Raw genomic sequence first — 14,790 nt, 5'->3', positions numbered from 1 at the left:
CTCCCCCGCCCCTCCCCAGGCCATGCCCTCTTCGGCTCTGTCTGCCGGTGCTGGTCACTGCTCGTGCCCGCGTCCAGCAGGCCTCCGGTGCCCTCGCTGCCTCTCCTGCTTACTCGGGACTTGGCTTCCTTTCGGTCTCCGGGCCCCACCCGAGTCACTGTCCGTTCCGTGTTTCCCCCACACGATGCTGGCTCTCGGCCCCATTTCTTTCTCCGTTCATCCAGTCACTTCCTGCTTCTCCCTTAGGGTTTTTTTTTTTGTTAGCCTGCAGGCATCATGCAAGGGTGTGTCTTAGTTCCTTTCTGAAGTTTTGCGGGGCCCCGGCTGAATGTCACCATCAGTGGTGGGCGCTGTCCCGCTTGTGAGGGGCACAGCGCCTTCTCCCCGCGTGCTCGCCCCTCGGGTCGAGGTTCCCGACACTCCATCCTCTCTGCCTCGAGGGGTTGGGCTGCCCCTCAGGGAAGCATCTGTCCTCTTGTGTGTCATTAGCGTCTGTGTCATGTGTGAGCTCCTTTATGACCCTGGTCACTCTGTGTCCTGGCAGCCTTCGACCATGGCCGATGCCCGGGGCCTGCAGAGAGGCAGGCCTGGTCCTCCCATCCTCATGACCCCTCCCCCGACTGCAACACGCCTGACGTTCAGTGACCCGCAGCAGGGGCCGGGGCATACGGAACACGTGCCAGCAGTCAGCCAAGACCCCGACCCCCAGCCACCGCCTCCTGACCCGAGTCCCCAGGAGGGCCGGATCCGCTCAGTTCCCACGTGCCCACCCACCTCCTGCCTCTGCCCCACGTGCACCGATGCCCCGTCCGCAGGGACTCTGCTGTGCCCTGGCTTGGGAACTGGGTCAGGTGACACCGTTCTCTCCAGCCGCTCCGAGTCTGTCACACACACGCCGTCCTCTCAGCACTTCCCAGCCCCTTTTCCTGTCCCTCTCAGAATCAGGCCATCCGATTTCATGGCTCCTGATCTGGGAGGGGCGTGGGGTGCCGGGCTGGCCTCATCTGTCCCACCAAGCTCCAGGGAGATGATCTCGGGCCTTGGTGCAAGCCCTGCCCCCCCCCCCATCCAGTTCAGGGGCCGAGGGCTGTTCAGAAACTGTCCATCTCAGAGCCAGCAGCCCCCAGCCCCAGTGTGAGTGCAGCCCGGCCGGAGACCAGCTGGTGTTCGAGCCTGGTCTGGTCCCTCCCTACCCAGGCAGCACCTGGCCGCCCGGCCCGGCGTCTCCGTGGCATGTGGGCCAGCACTGATGCTGTCTCGCGGTGCTGGTGGAAGCAGTGAGCCCCCCAGGTGCCAGGAGTGGTGTGGGATGGCGCCAGAGCCAGCTCTGGTGAAGACCCGTGCAGCTTCTGGCCGAGGCCTGGGCCGGGCCCCTCCCGTCAGCCACCGGCGGAGCTGCCCTGACATTTAGGGGAAATCAGAAATGAAAGGATTTTCTTGGTAAAAGGTCAGAGTGGTTTCTCTTATTTTTGTTTAAAAATGGTTTGTGCTGAACTCTGACAAGGCTAAATGTATTAGCCGCCAACAGGCACCACTGATGGGCGGACGCACCCCTCCCCCGCGCCAGGCGCGTGCCCCTCACCGTGCTCCCGGCCGGGTGGGCACCAGGATGCTGCTGGCTCGGGGAGTCGGGGCCCAGCCGGCCTGGGGCAGGAGGCCCGAGGCCCCGAGTGCTGACGTGTCTCTCCTCCTGCAGGCGGCCGGCCCAGCGGGCGCGCAGATGCAGCTGCTGGAGACAGAGTTCTCGAGGACCGTGCCCGAGCTCATCGAGCTGCACCTGCAGCGCCAGGACAGCATCCCCGCCTTCCTCAGTGCCCTCACCCTCGACCTCTTCAGCCGCCAGACCCTGGCCTAGGGCCGCCCGCTCCGCACACTCGCCGCACCGCCGGCCGGGGGCTGGCCGGGGCCCCCGCTTCTCTGAATAAAGGTCGCTGTGTGCCCCGGGTCCGTGTGTGTGTGCCCCGCCAGCCACTGCAGGTGCTCGGGCACCGAGGGACTGGCCGGGCAGGTGGTGGGTGCTGGAGCAAGCCAGGGGCAGGGGTCTCCCCGGCCCTGCCCTTCTCCCCAACCTCAGGACCCCCACACTCTGCTTGCTGTGATGCGGGGGTGGCCCCGGGGACCAGGCAGCCCCACCCTGGCCCAGGGCACATGGGCACCTTCTCTCCCGCAGACAGGGAGGTGCCGGCCAAGCTGTCCCACTCCCTCTCCCATCTGCACACCCGCCCGGCAGGTGGGAGGCTCAGGCTGAGCTCTGGGGATAGGGGTGCACTAGCCCTACCCGGCTCCCGGAGCTCCGGCCGTGGAAAGTTCTGGTTCTGGCCCCCCTAAACCCCGTTCATTAGTGGGCGCCTGATGCTAAATGCCTCTTAAGCCACTAATGACTAATTTTAAGGGATTAGTGCCGCAGCGATAAACTATAATTGCCAGGATGTGGGGGTTCCTTCCAGCTTCCCTGACACCCTGGAGACCAGCCGACTCGGGCTGCACACACAGGAGGCTGCGTCCACTCTGCCCCAGCCTTAGCCCCGTCCCTACCATCCTCCGGCCACCGGCGCCCACAGCCTCTGCCCAGAGCCCCTGCCTGAGCAGTCGGGGGCTACATCCAGGTCACATGCCCCAGACCCTGAGTCTCAGGGCTTGCGTCGCCCCTCAGCAATCTGAGGGTGACCAAGGCCAGTCTGGGCCTCTGCTCCAACACTTGGGGTCTTCTTTCTGGCTGGACTCGGACATCCAGTGCTCACCATGGCCTCAGCCCAAGTTTGAGGCAGACCCTGTGGGCCACAGGAACCATTGGCCTCTGCGGCCCCCCAGGTCTGGAGAGCCCCAGGCGTGAGCACTGCACAGTCAGTCGTGCTTTGGCGGGTCCCGTCAGGCCACAGAAGCCCCATGCGATGGCAGGACCCAGCGGGCTTCCAGTGTTCCTTGGCCCCGGCCCCCCAATGACTCGGGAAGTGACAAAAGCCAGATCCCTCCTTCAGGAGCCGAGGTCCGGGTGACTCTGCCTCTCTGCCCGACATGAGGCGCCATCCATGGTCCTGAGAACCCTCTCGGTGCCCCAAATGGGCTGGACCTCCAGGGTCCCGGCCAGCACCTGTGCAGCCAGAGTGGACGCGCCTGTGAAGAGGCAACAAAGGAGAGGCCCTTGCCAGGGCAGCTGGTTCGGCCTGGCTGAAGGCCTGGTGAGAGGTGGGCACCAGACCGAGGCCAGGAGGGACACGCGGCGGTGCCCGGCCCGGCTGTGCTCTCCCTCACCGTCCTCTCAGCTCTGCCCCGCCACGAGCAGCCACAGAATATGCACAGGCCACACTGGAAGAGCAAGAAGTGACACGTGACTTATTTCAGCATGTTTCATTTTGCCCAACACATGTAAATTTTTATTTTATTTTTCAAGTTTTATTTCCTTTGTGGGGCTGGAGCGGTAGCACAGCGGGTAGGGCGTTTGCCTTGCACGCACCCGACCCAGGTTTGATTCCTCCACTCCTCTCGGAGAGCCCACCAAGCTACCGAGAGTATCCCGCCCACACAGCAGAGCCTGGCAAGCTCCCCATGGCGTATTCGACATGCCAAACACAGTAACAAGTCTCACAATGGAGACGTTACTGGTGCCCGCTCGAGCAAATTGATGAGCAAGGGGAGGACAGTGACAGTGATTTCCTTTATGATATGTAATGGAAAACTGTTGAAGAATTTTTTTAGCAGCGCATTGAGAAAACCATATTTGCATCTCACTTAGGCTCCGAGATGCTCAGTGCTGTTCATAGTCACACTCCAAACCAGCTCCCGAAGCAGCCCTGGGGGCTCCAGCCCCACAGCCCTTCCTGTGCCTCCAGGCTGAGCCGGGGCCACTGGCATCAGCGTCCAGCTGAGAACAACGGGCAGCAGTGAGTGACGCCCACACCCTGGTCTCGGGCAGCCCCGCTGGCCTCCTGCGCAGGCTCCGGTGGCTCTGCTCTACTGCCCGGTGCCCCAACCCTCCGACTCCACACCTGGAAAATGGGGTTATAGAAGTGGAGCCCCCAGACAGCCCTGGCACTGCACTCGATTGGCCACCTCTGGGGGTACAGCCGGGCCACTGAGTGCAGAGAACAAACTCAGTTACCACCTCCTCTGCGCCTGCCTTTCCTCTTTTTTCCAAACTTAAAAATGGAAATTAAATTTTGCACCAGGTTTACAGGCTGTTAACAGAATTCACTAATCAAACCCCAACACTAAGTCCTTGAAAATGCGAATTAAAAAAGGTCTGTATTTGCATATTCATGTTTTTAATAGAGTTCAGAAGGTATATTTGCAACTGATGGAAAGGATTAATTAAATCTAATTTGCATTGCTGGGCATCTTAACCCCTTCTGGGCTGGCCCCCAGCTGTGAGCCCCAGGGGGTGAGTCCTGGGGGGCTGCTGGAGGCCCCGCCCACCCTGGGCCCGGTCCTCCGTACCCGGAACCGAGGCTTGTTCCACTTGAGAACAAACAGCTGGGCTCAGGTTCTTCCACACTGGGAAGCACCAGAAGCCTCAAGAGGAGGAGAGAAGTTTCTTTTTTAAAGATTATCGTGGGACAGCAGGTGGACGTTTGCCTTGCTGTGTTTGACCCCCCCTCCACAGAGTCACCAGGGCCCCACCAGGAGTGGCCTGTGAGTGCAGAGCCTGGAGTCAGCCCCGAGTGCCGGGGTGCCCCTCAGTCCTGGTGAACAGAGGTGAGTGGAGGTGGGTGAAGTGCCACCCCAGCCCCCTGGGCCGGGCCGGGAGCTGGTTCTGCTCGCTGGGCCTAGGCAGGAGTGCTGCTACTCCCAGCGATTCAGGGGTCACTCCTGGTGGCTCAGGGGGCCGTGGAGGGGCCAGGGCTCACACCCAGCCTCCTGCTCACTCCTGCAGCTCGGCCCCTGTGTGGGGTCACAGGAAATGTGGGGCTCGTTCCCTGGAGGTGCTGGTTAATGCCGGGCCCATCCGTTGCTCAGATGAGCTTCTTCATTCCCCGTGTGTTTGTCCACTAGGCGACACGTCGGGCCACTGCCCAGTCCCTGGAGTCCATGTGACCAGGACCTGGGAACTGAGAACCACCTTAGTCTGGAAGGGTGTGTAGGGAGCTGGTGGGGGGGGGGGTTCCTCTCAGTTTCCTGGGGCGGGGAGGTGCTCACGGGCCTGACCCCCCCGCAGGGCAAGGCCCCATCAGGACTGGCCTCGGACCATGAGCCATACAGAGTGGCCCAATTTCCCCCGTTTCTGCGACAGTGGGTGTGGGTGCAGCTCATCACCGGACCGCCTGGGGGAGGCGGGGTGGCACGGGGTCCAGGTGCCCGCTGCCCTTGGCGGCCTGCTGCAGCCTTAAGCGCCATGGGGGGTGGGCACGGGCCCAAGAAGCCTCCCTCTGGTGAGTCTCCCCAGGCAGGGCTGCAGCGGGAGGGAAGTCCCGGCAGGGGCGAGGGCGGCCCCCTCCCCGCTCTTCTCCCAGAGACTGGGGGATCTTAGGGCACCTCCAGGAGGCCCCTGGGACGTTAATTTATTACGTCTCCTCTGGTCAGGCCAGATTTCTCTATTTTATTGACCTTTTCAAAGAATCAGCTTTCGGTTTCATTGATTTCTCTGTTGTTTTTCTCTTTTCCATATCATTCATTTCTGCTCTCGTGTGCTTCCCTTCCCGCTGTTTGCTTTGGGGTTAATTTGCTCTTATTTTTCAAGTTTTGCTGGAGACCCAGCCAGACAGTGCGCAGAGCCTGGGAGGCTGGAGGAAAGCATCACCGGGCGCGGGGGCGATGGTGGGGGGTGCTGCAGCAGCGGAGGAAGGGTCCAGCCATGCACGCTCTGGGCACAGGCTCGCCGGGGCCTAGGGCCACACCCAGCCTGCTGGCCTTGGCTCCCACCAGGAAGAAGCTCCAAGCTGGTACCTAGACATGATTTGGACTCATAAATGCATGCATCAAAAAAAGAGCAAAATGAATTTTTTGGGTTGGTTTTTGGACCATACCTAGCAATGCTCAGGGCTTACTCCTGGCTCTGTGCTCCTGGTGGGTTCAGAGATGCTGGGGATTAAACCTACATCAGCTGTGTCCAAGGCAGGTGCCCTCCCCCATCCCGTCATCCAATCCTCAACGAAATGAAAACAAAGCACGAGTAAAGATGAGGGTACAGCCAGAGAAATGGAAGGAAACAATAGAGATAAAGGCAGAAGTTATTGGAATAGAGAGTGAGACGCAAGGAGACAGGGAACAGCAAAGACCAAGTTGTTTAAAAAAAAAAAAAACTCATAGTTGATAAACCTCAGCCAAACTGATCAACTTTTAAAAGATAGAAAACACAAATAAAACGATTAGGGTTGAAGAGGGACCATTACTGCCGGCAGGAGATTTAAAAGTTTAATAAGGGAATGTTATGAACACCATTTTGCCAATAAATCTGAAAACACAGATGAAATGGGTGAGTGCTCAGGAAAATAGAAATTAGCAAAACAGGCAGAAAAGCTTCATCCTGGATTGTGCTGTTCCAGCAGCAAGAGCGTGACGGGCGTGAGGAGCCGGCCCTCGCCCAGCGGTGGTGGCGAGTCGTCAGGGAAGGGAACGTCCCCCACTCACGAGGCGCCAGGGATGGCGTCTACACTGAGGCGAGGGGAGATCATTGGCGATCTCGGTAAACACACCACCCCACAGAGGGAATTCTGCAGACTGCGTGGGACCATCGCCCCTAGTTCATCCCCTGGACCATCACCCCTAATCTGCTCCCTGTGTCCCCAGGCACCTGCAGGCCCAACCCAGGCCAGCCAGGTCCCACACAGCCCCTGAGCACCGCAGCCCTGAGGCCCTGCTGGTGTCATTCTCTGGCCTAGCCTGGAGGCTCGCGTTGGCCCAGTCAGGTGCCAGGAGAAGTGAGGCTGGCCTTAGCTGGAGAGAGCAGGGCTGGCGCCCACTGCTCTGTGGAGAAGCTGAAACCAGCCCAGCCCACCCCAAGGTGGGACAACAGGGATTATACACACCCTGCCCAGGAAGCGCTTTGTCCACAGCTGGACTTGATCAGTGGTCCTGAAGAATAAGGGACAGCCTGGTGAGGACAGGCCTACAGTCACGGGAACCCACAGACACACGGAACTCACAGACACAGAACCCACGGACCCGGGAACCCACAGACACAAGAACCCACAGTCACGGAAACCCACAGACACACGGACCCCACAGACATGGGAACTCATAGTCACGGGAACTCATAGTTCCCACAGACATGGGAACCCACAGTCATGGGAGCCCATAGTCACAGGAACCCATGGATCAGAACCCACAGACACAGAATCCACAGACGGGAACCCGCAGGCACGAGAACCCATGACATGGGAACCCACAGACACGGAAACACACAGGCACGAGAACCCACGGAATGGGAACCCTACAGTCACGGGAGCCCACAGTCACAGGAACCCACAGACACAGGAACCCACTGATGGGAACCCACAGACACAGGAACCCACAGACATGCCAATCCACAGACGCAGAATCCCACAGATGCAGGACCCCACACACATGGGACCCCCATATGCAGTTACCACACACACACAGGAGCCCCCCCACACCCCAGGAGCTGGCTTGCTGTCCTGACAGACTCTTCTCAGTTTCTATGGTGTCCTGGGGAGACCCTCAGACTGCAGGAGGTGACAGGGGCAGCCCTGGGGACACCAGGCACCATGGCAGAGAGCCAGGACCAGTGGGCTGGTGAGGGAGAGCCGCATGCGACCCCTACAGGGTTCTTGTGTCACTTCCCTGGCTGCATCAGGAGGGAAGCCAGGTGTCACTGAACCTCTGAGGCCCTTTCCCCAAGTCCCCCAGGAAGTGCTCAGAGACAGCCCTGTCTGCAGACGAGAAGGCCACCTCAGGTGCGTGCAAGCCACTCTTCTGTGGGCATCCCCTAGCTGCCCATCGCCCCTCAGGGCGGGAGCTGCACAGGAGGGACTCCACCCTGGAGGGGGCTCGGGGAGAAGGAAGTGCGCAGGGGATGGGGAGGCACACCCGTACCCGGCCCCAGAGTAAGAGTTGAGACATCACGGCCTACCCTCGTGCAGGTGAGTTAGTGGACAGCGGACGAGCCCAGGAGAGGGTCCAGTGAGCCTCGCATGCTCCCAGGAGCAGGTGCATGGGGGGCAGCCAGGAAAAGCCCAGGGGCAGAGAGGAGTGACCACGGGGCTGGCTGTGGGGAGCGGGCATCTTTCCACCCCCATGGGCCGCCAGCGTCTAGTCAGACGTCCGTGCGCCAGCCTCACACACCTCAGGACAAGCCGGAGGACAACACAAGTCGTGTCTGGTGGGCTGGAGCCCCCGACGCAGGGACCCGCCTGCCCTGCGTGTGGCGTGGCCATCCCTGCAGGTCTGGCTGGGGACAGGCTCTGGGGCCTGACGTTCTCCCGAACCCGGGGCCTGCAGAGGGAAGCGCTGGGGACAGGTGCCAAGTCAGCACAGCCTTGGGGCTCCCGCAGTGCTTGGGGCTGCAGGGGCACTCCTGGCAATTTTCCATGCACTGGACCAGAAGTTCAGCATGAGAGTCCTGAGCACATTCACGGGGGACGGACCCACCGCACGGGCTCTGCACGCCTTCCCCATGCGTCTCCTCCTTAGGCCACGTGGCCGCAGCCCGCATGGGCAGCTGGAGGCAGAGCAGCTGCCACTTTCCCAGCATCTTCCCCGGTGGACACTGTCAGCCTTTGCTGTCCGTCAGTTACCACACAGGTGTGGGCTGACTTGGGCTCGCCCTCCGCCGACTGAGTCTGCCCTGCCTCCTCTTCACGGCACCAGGCTGATCCTGCAGCTTGCCAGGATGCGGGTGGTTCTAGCACCCTCCCTCCCCCCTCTTCCCTCCCTCCCTCCCTTACTCCATCCCTCCTCCCTCTCTCCTTCCCTCTCTCCCTCCCTCGGTCCCTCTCTCCCTCCTTCTCTCTCTCCCTCTCTCTTCTCTCCCTCTTCTTCCCCCCACCCTGTCCCTCTCTTCTCCCTCTCTCTCCCCTTCCCTCTCTCCCTCCCTCTCTCCTTTTTCTCTCCCTCTCTTTCCCTCTCTCTCCCCCCTCTCCATCTCTTCCTCTCTCTTCTTCCCTCCATCCTTCCCCCTCTCTCTCTGGTTTGTTTTGAGGGCACACCTGGCAGTGCTCGGGGACCCCATGCAGGCAGGAATTGACCCTGAGATGGCCACGTGGGAGGCGAGCCCCTTCCCCACCACGCTGCCTCTCCCCTGTAGCCCGTCTCAAGCTGGCTTGTTGCAGTCTGGCACTTCCACCCCCACCAGAGTGCTCAGTCCTTGTGAGACAGTGTGGGACTCTGCTGGTGCAGGGGTCTGGACTGCCGGTGGCGGTCTCTGGTTCCCAGACACCTCGCCCGCTTGGGTCCCCATTAGTGTCATGTCAGTTTTCAGTTCAAATTTATACATTTCTCTGATTAGATTTATTTTCTTCCCTGGGTGTGTCTGCTGTTCCTTTGGGTCCGGTTGTAAAGAGACCAGCTAAATCCCTTTCCGAGTCCGCGTGTGTGAGGCAGCACAGTGTGTAGGGCTGATGTGTGGGAACCACTCTGTGTTGACCTCACCCGGAGAGCTCACTCTCTGTGGTCCCAGGTCCTTACTACCTCCCTCCCTTCCTCTGTTTTCTCCTCTCCTCCCTTCCCTACCTCTGTCTTCTCTTTCCTGCCTCCCTCCCTTCTCCATGTAGTGACCAGAGGTCGCACCTACTCTGTGCGATGTCACACTTCGGGGGGTAGCACATGGTCACAGTGCTTGGAGAGCACTCTGTCGAGATGCCAGACCCCAGGGAGCCACCAGGCTCATCTCTGCACAGGTGCTCAGTGCTGGGATCGAGCCATGGCCTCACATTTGCAAGGTGGTGCTTTCGAGCTGAGCCCTGGTGCCCACATTTAAGAGGATATTTTTGTGGAATCTTAAGGTTTTAAGATGATTATGGCTATACAGAATGTTGTCTGTATATACTGACAGTTTTAGTTCTTCCTGTCTAGCCTGGACACTTCTTATCGTCATAAATGCCAGGAAACGCTGCTCCGCCAGGTGGGACCAGAGACAACAGAGCGGGGAGCGCTACCTTGCTGGCCTGTGCTCGATCCCTGGACACCCCAGGCCCCTCCAGGAGTGATTCCTGAGTGCAGATCAGAGATCAGGACTCAGCCCTGAGAACAACTGAGGGTGGCCGCTGACCAAACAAGCACATGACAGGAGGGACCAGAGTCCAATCCGGAGGGGAGGGCAGGTGCAGCCCCACTACCCCACAGAGCCCGGGGTCAGCCCTGAGCACGTTGGGTGTGGCCCCCAGACCATCAAAGTAGGAGGTGGGATAAAAGCGAGTGTCGCAGCAGGGAGTCCAGGGCACCCGGAGTGGCGGGAGAGGGGCTGGGACGGAGCAGACCCTCTGCCCGCTTCACCGTGTCCTGTCCTGTCCTAGTGGGTGCTGGGTCTGGCCAGTGCTCCATCGTGAGCTCCTGGGGTCTTTCTTCTCATTTGATCTCTCTGATTGTGGGCTCTGGCCATCCCCCACCTGGCTCTGACGCCCCCTGATCAGGCGTGTGGTCAGCCCTGCACTGTGCAGCCGTGAGGTCTGCAGTGCTCTGTGCCCATCCTGTGACCGCAGGGGGCGAGTCGGGGAGCAGCCCCCTCCCCGTTCTTGCTGGCGTCTGGATTCCAGGGAAGCTGTCCAGACTTTGCTTCCAGGAATCAGTCTCTGCTTCTACGCTCCGGCCTGTCCTGCTGCTGGCAGTCCCCACGCATGCTTCGCGCGTGTGGGGTGCCGGGTGTGAAGTCCGCTTCATTTTGAGGAGGGTGTGGAGGGGCTGGGGCGGGCAGTTCCCGCTCTCCCCCAGACGCCCAACGGAGCTCGGAGGCCCCTTTGTGGCACTGGGCTGTGAACTGTGGTCAGCTGCATGTAAAATGCCAACAACACGGCTGCAGCACCAAGCAGGGGCTCGCACGGCCCAGGGCTGCCCCCCCCCCTGTCTGGCCCTTAGAGCTGCGCACCACGTTGCTGGCCGGCTTTGCTGATGCCACGTGTGCCCAGGCTAGTGGCGACTTGGGCGAGCACCCAAAGGTGTGGGACGCAGTACCCAGAAATTAGACAGGCCCTAGGCCCAGTGGGGCGTGCACAGGGCTCAGTCCCGGCTCTGCTCTGGGTCATTATCAGCTGTCTGCAGGTCAAAGCAGCTGCTGCACGGCTCCAGGGGCTGAGACCTTTCCAAGCTGGACAAAAACAAATCGCCAATAACCCCTGGATCAACTCTCTCTGCCCCTTCCTTACCCTCACAAGTGCACATGCACACGCACACACACGTGCACACATGCATGCACACACGCACGCACACATGCATGCACGCACACACACACATGCACCCACGCATACACGCACACACATGCATACACACACATACACAGTGAGTATAGCTAAGGGGCTGTCAAATATGTTCATCTTTTGAAAAAAAAAAACCTCTGGAGCTGGAGCGAAGAGACGGCGGGGAGGGAGCTTGCTTTGCGCCCTGTCTGCAGCGAGCCCTGTGCACAGCGGGCCCTCCGAGCCAAGCCGACCACCTCCGTGCTCCCTTGCCATCTCACTTTCCTCACTCCGTTCGCTCCTTCCTGCCTCCTATTAACTTGGGCTGTTTGTTCATTTCTAGTTCCTTGAGGTGTAAAACTAGGTAGTTTATTTGGATGTTTCCTTGTTTCTCTTTGTGGGTTGTTTCCGTTTAGGGCCTGTGCTCAGGGCTTGTACCAGGCTCTGTGCTAGAGGCCACCCCTAGGCCCCTGGGTGCTGTGTGCAAGGCACGCGCCCCCGGCTCTGCCCTCACTCCGTGTGCTCACGCAGTTGCTTACACTGCGCAGCTCCTCGGAACAGCACTGGTGCTTCTCGAAATTTACTGTCTTATTTTCAGTTTCCTCAAGACATTTTTTATGTTAGAGCCACAAATCAAACTTTTGTGGTATGTGCGGCCCCTCAGGAACTTCTACACATTTTGTTTCCATTCCTTCTCTGACCCTTGGTGCTTCTGTAGCCTATTACTGTGTTTTGTCCGGCCTCTTCTAACTGGTTTCAAGTTTGACACTGTTGTCATCATTATTCCTTTGCTTTGGCAGCCACACACAGGGGTGTCAGCTTTGCTCCTGGCTCTGACCCCAGTGCCCAGGGTCTCCCTGGCCATGCGTGGTGCTAGAGATTGAACCTGGGTGGCTGCCTCCCACTCTGGCCTCACAGGTGGACATTACTGTGGTTGGAAGAAGCACGTGAATGGGAAGGAAAGAGCGTCATCTCCGTCCCCTTGTTCAGAGAAGCCTGCCCCATCCTGGAGTGTCCCTGGGAAGTTGGGAGTCTGTGGCACAGTGCTGGGACCCGGGTGCTCCTGACCGCTTCCTCAGGAGCTTCCCCTGAGCTGGCCGCAGGGCCTCACTGCCTCTGGCCAGGCAGAAGTGCCATCTCCCGCTCCATCACGCCGCAACCTGTCTCCCTTCGGCCTGTGACCTGCTTACACGCACAAACAGTGCCATGGCTGCTTCGGTGCTCATGAAGGCCTCTGCCTGTGGCCTGGGACCCTCGGGTGCTCGTGCCCCTCTTTGAAGGTCTTTTGATTGCTACAGCTGCTGCCCCCCCAGCTTCTGCTTGGCCCGAATATGAGCTATTTCTCCATCCCAGGGCTCAGAGCGGCAGGCAGCAGGCAGGGCCTTCACCTTGCACGGACTGACGCAGGCTGATCCCCGGTACCCGAGAGGGTCCCCTGAGCTCCACCCTGGGAACTGCTGGGTGTGGCCCCAGAACTGTTTCTCTGCGGCTTCCGGCTGGACTGTCTCGGCAGGAGCACCCTGATGGGGGTGTCCTAGATTAGTGCCAGGATCAAGCCCAGGTCTCGTGTGCAAGGCATGAACTTACAGCTCTCCAGACAGACACTCACCCCTCCCCGGTATGGGACTCGAGATTTTAGAAAAAACTCAAGTGCTCCACTAACTAATGATTGAAGAAAGCATTCCAAACATGCATGAAAGACAGTGGAGCTTAGGAGGGAAACTGGGAAGGTTCCCAGAAGGATTTGGCTCCAAGCATCACTCAGCCGGGCCCCCTGGAAATCTACTTCTTGAAGTGCACACCCAAGAGGTGCCCGGCTGCGTCACCACCCTGCGGATAGGGTTCCAGCCATGCGTGGCATCCATTGTGTCCGCCTTGATCCAGACCTGTGTCCAGCCGCAGGTGTGTGTGAGGCGAGCACCCAGTGTCCCCCCCCCCAGTGAGAGCAGAGCTAGAGCATGAGCAAGGCCTGGGGGGCAGTGGCCTCCTCAGAGCTTTTTCTACAAGAGCCCCTCATACCCCAGCCAGGGGACGTGTCAGAGTGTGACCCCAGCCCGAACCCAGAACTTGGATGCAGGCAGAAGTAGGCCTTGAGGCACAGAGGACAGAGCTGCGGCCAGGCACTTGGCTGGCAGGGAGGGCACAGTTTTGGAATCTGCCCTGTGGCAGGCACGCAGAGCTCAGAGCAGCTGGCGGGGAGGGAAGACACGTTTGAGTCCAGCTGGACCACGCCGGGCAGGACCACATCGGGCTGCTCCAGGGAGAGGGGGCACCCCAGTGGTCTCCTGACTCTGATTATTCCACATTTAGTTTTGTTTCGGGGCCACACCCAGTGATGGGCCTCTGCATTCAGGAATCACGCCCGGCAGAGCTCAGGGAACCCTACGAGGCATGGATCGAATGGGGTGGGATGCACGCAAGGCAGGTGTCCGACCTACTATGCTCTCTGGCCTCCGACTGTCCCTTTTTTTTTTTTCTTTTTGGGTCACACCTGGCGATGCTCAGGGGTTACTCCTGGCTCTGCACTCAGGAATTACTCCTGGCGGTGCTCAGGGGACCACATGGGATGCCGGGGATTGAACCCAGGTTGGCCATGTGCAAGGCAGACGCCCTACACGCTGTGCTATGGCTCCAGCCCCCTGACTGTCTCACATTTAAACCTTAAAGCCAGAAGGTGGATCAAGAAGAGAAAGGCTGAACCGTAAGGAGGCTGTGGCGATGCCACCTCACAGAGCTCAGGGTGCTGAGCTGCCTCCCATGACCTTCACCTTCACCTTCGTCACTGCCATGGTCATCACCAGCACCGGCATCCACCGCCACCCTTATCATCTCTCCTCCCAGGCGGCGCCTCCAGCACCCGCCTCCACTCAAGGGGACAGTCCCTGAGGAAGAAACGCTTCACAGACCTGCGGCCGCCGCTTGCATAAAGAAGGGGCTACAGGCGAGTGCCAGGCAGTCACTGAGCGCGGGCACCAACTCCTTTGCTTCTCGACGTCAGCCTGTCTCCTAGAGCCACTCTGGGTGCAGGCGGGTCTGTCAGCAGTGGCAGCGCCCACCCCAGCTGCCGCAGCCCAGCTCTCACTTCTCTGTGCTTCAAGGTGGGCTCTGCTGCCACACCAGTGACCACCTACAGCAGCCCCGACAGGACCAGCCAGGGGCTGCAGACGTCAGGACCACCCAGCCAAGGGCATGGGGTGTGGCAGGGCCCTCCTGGGCCACAGCCCATGAGGAGGGTGTGGGCTGGGCTCGGTGGGCAGAAGCCCCTGGGGGAGGCAGCGGGGGGCGGACAGCGGAGAGGGCAGCAGAGGCCTGGTGGGAGGCTGTGAGGCTCCTGGCCCTCAGCCTGTCTACAAGCACGACCCGTGGAGCTGAGCCTCGGCAACCACGGGCATCGGGGCCACAAGACAAGCTCTCCGGACAGTGGGCCACCATCAGGGCCAGCCACTGTCCAGCAGGGCCATAGGCTGCACCCCCTGGCCAGGTGTGTGTGGGCCCCAGAGCAGCCGGG

General features: G+C 60.1%; 1 protein-coding gene across 3 annotated transcripts in view; it reads left to right on the top strand.

The window, feature by feature from the left end:
• Positions 1-1,945, top strand: part of MAD1L1 (mitotic arrest deficient 1 like 1) — a 241,059-nt gene extending 239,114 nt beyond the window's left edge. For all 3 annotated transcript variants that reach the window (XM_055136365.1, XM_004617354.2, XM_055136366.1), the window contains one exon: positions 1,697-1,945. In XM_055136365.1, coding sequence (XP_054992340.1) covers positions 1,697-1,855 — 159 coding nt within the window. In that variant the 3' untranslated portion in view covers positions 1,856-1,945. The remainder of the gene's footprint in view (positions 1-1,696) is intronic.
• Positions 1,946-14,790: the final 12,845 nt, after the last annotated feature.

Source organism: Sorex araneus, chromosome 4 (assembly GCF_027595985.1).
Source record: "Sorex araneus isolate mSorAra2 chromosome 4, mSorAra2.pri, whole genome shotgun sequence".
Lineage (NCBI taxonomy): Eukaryota > Metazoa > Chordata > Mammalia > Eulipotyphla > Soricidae > Sorex > Sorex araneus.
The sequence above is the reverse complement of the archived record's forward strand: the minus strand, read 5'-3'. Positions and strand labels throughout refer to the sequence as shown.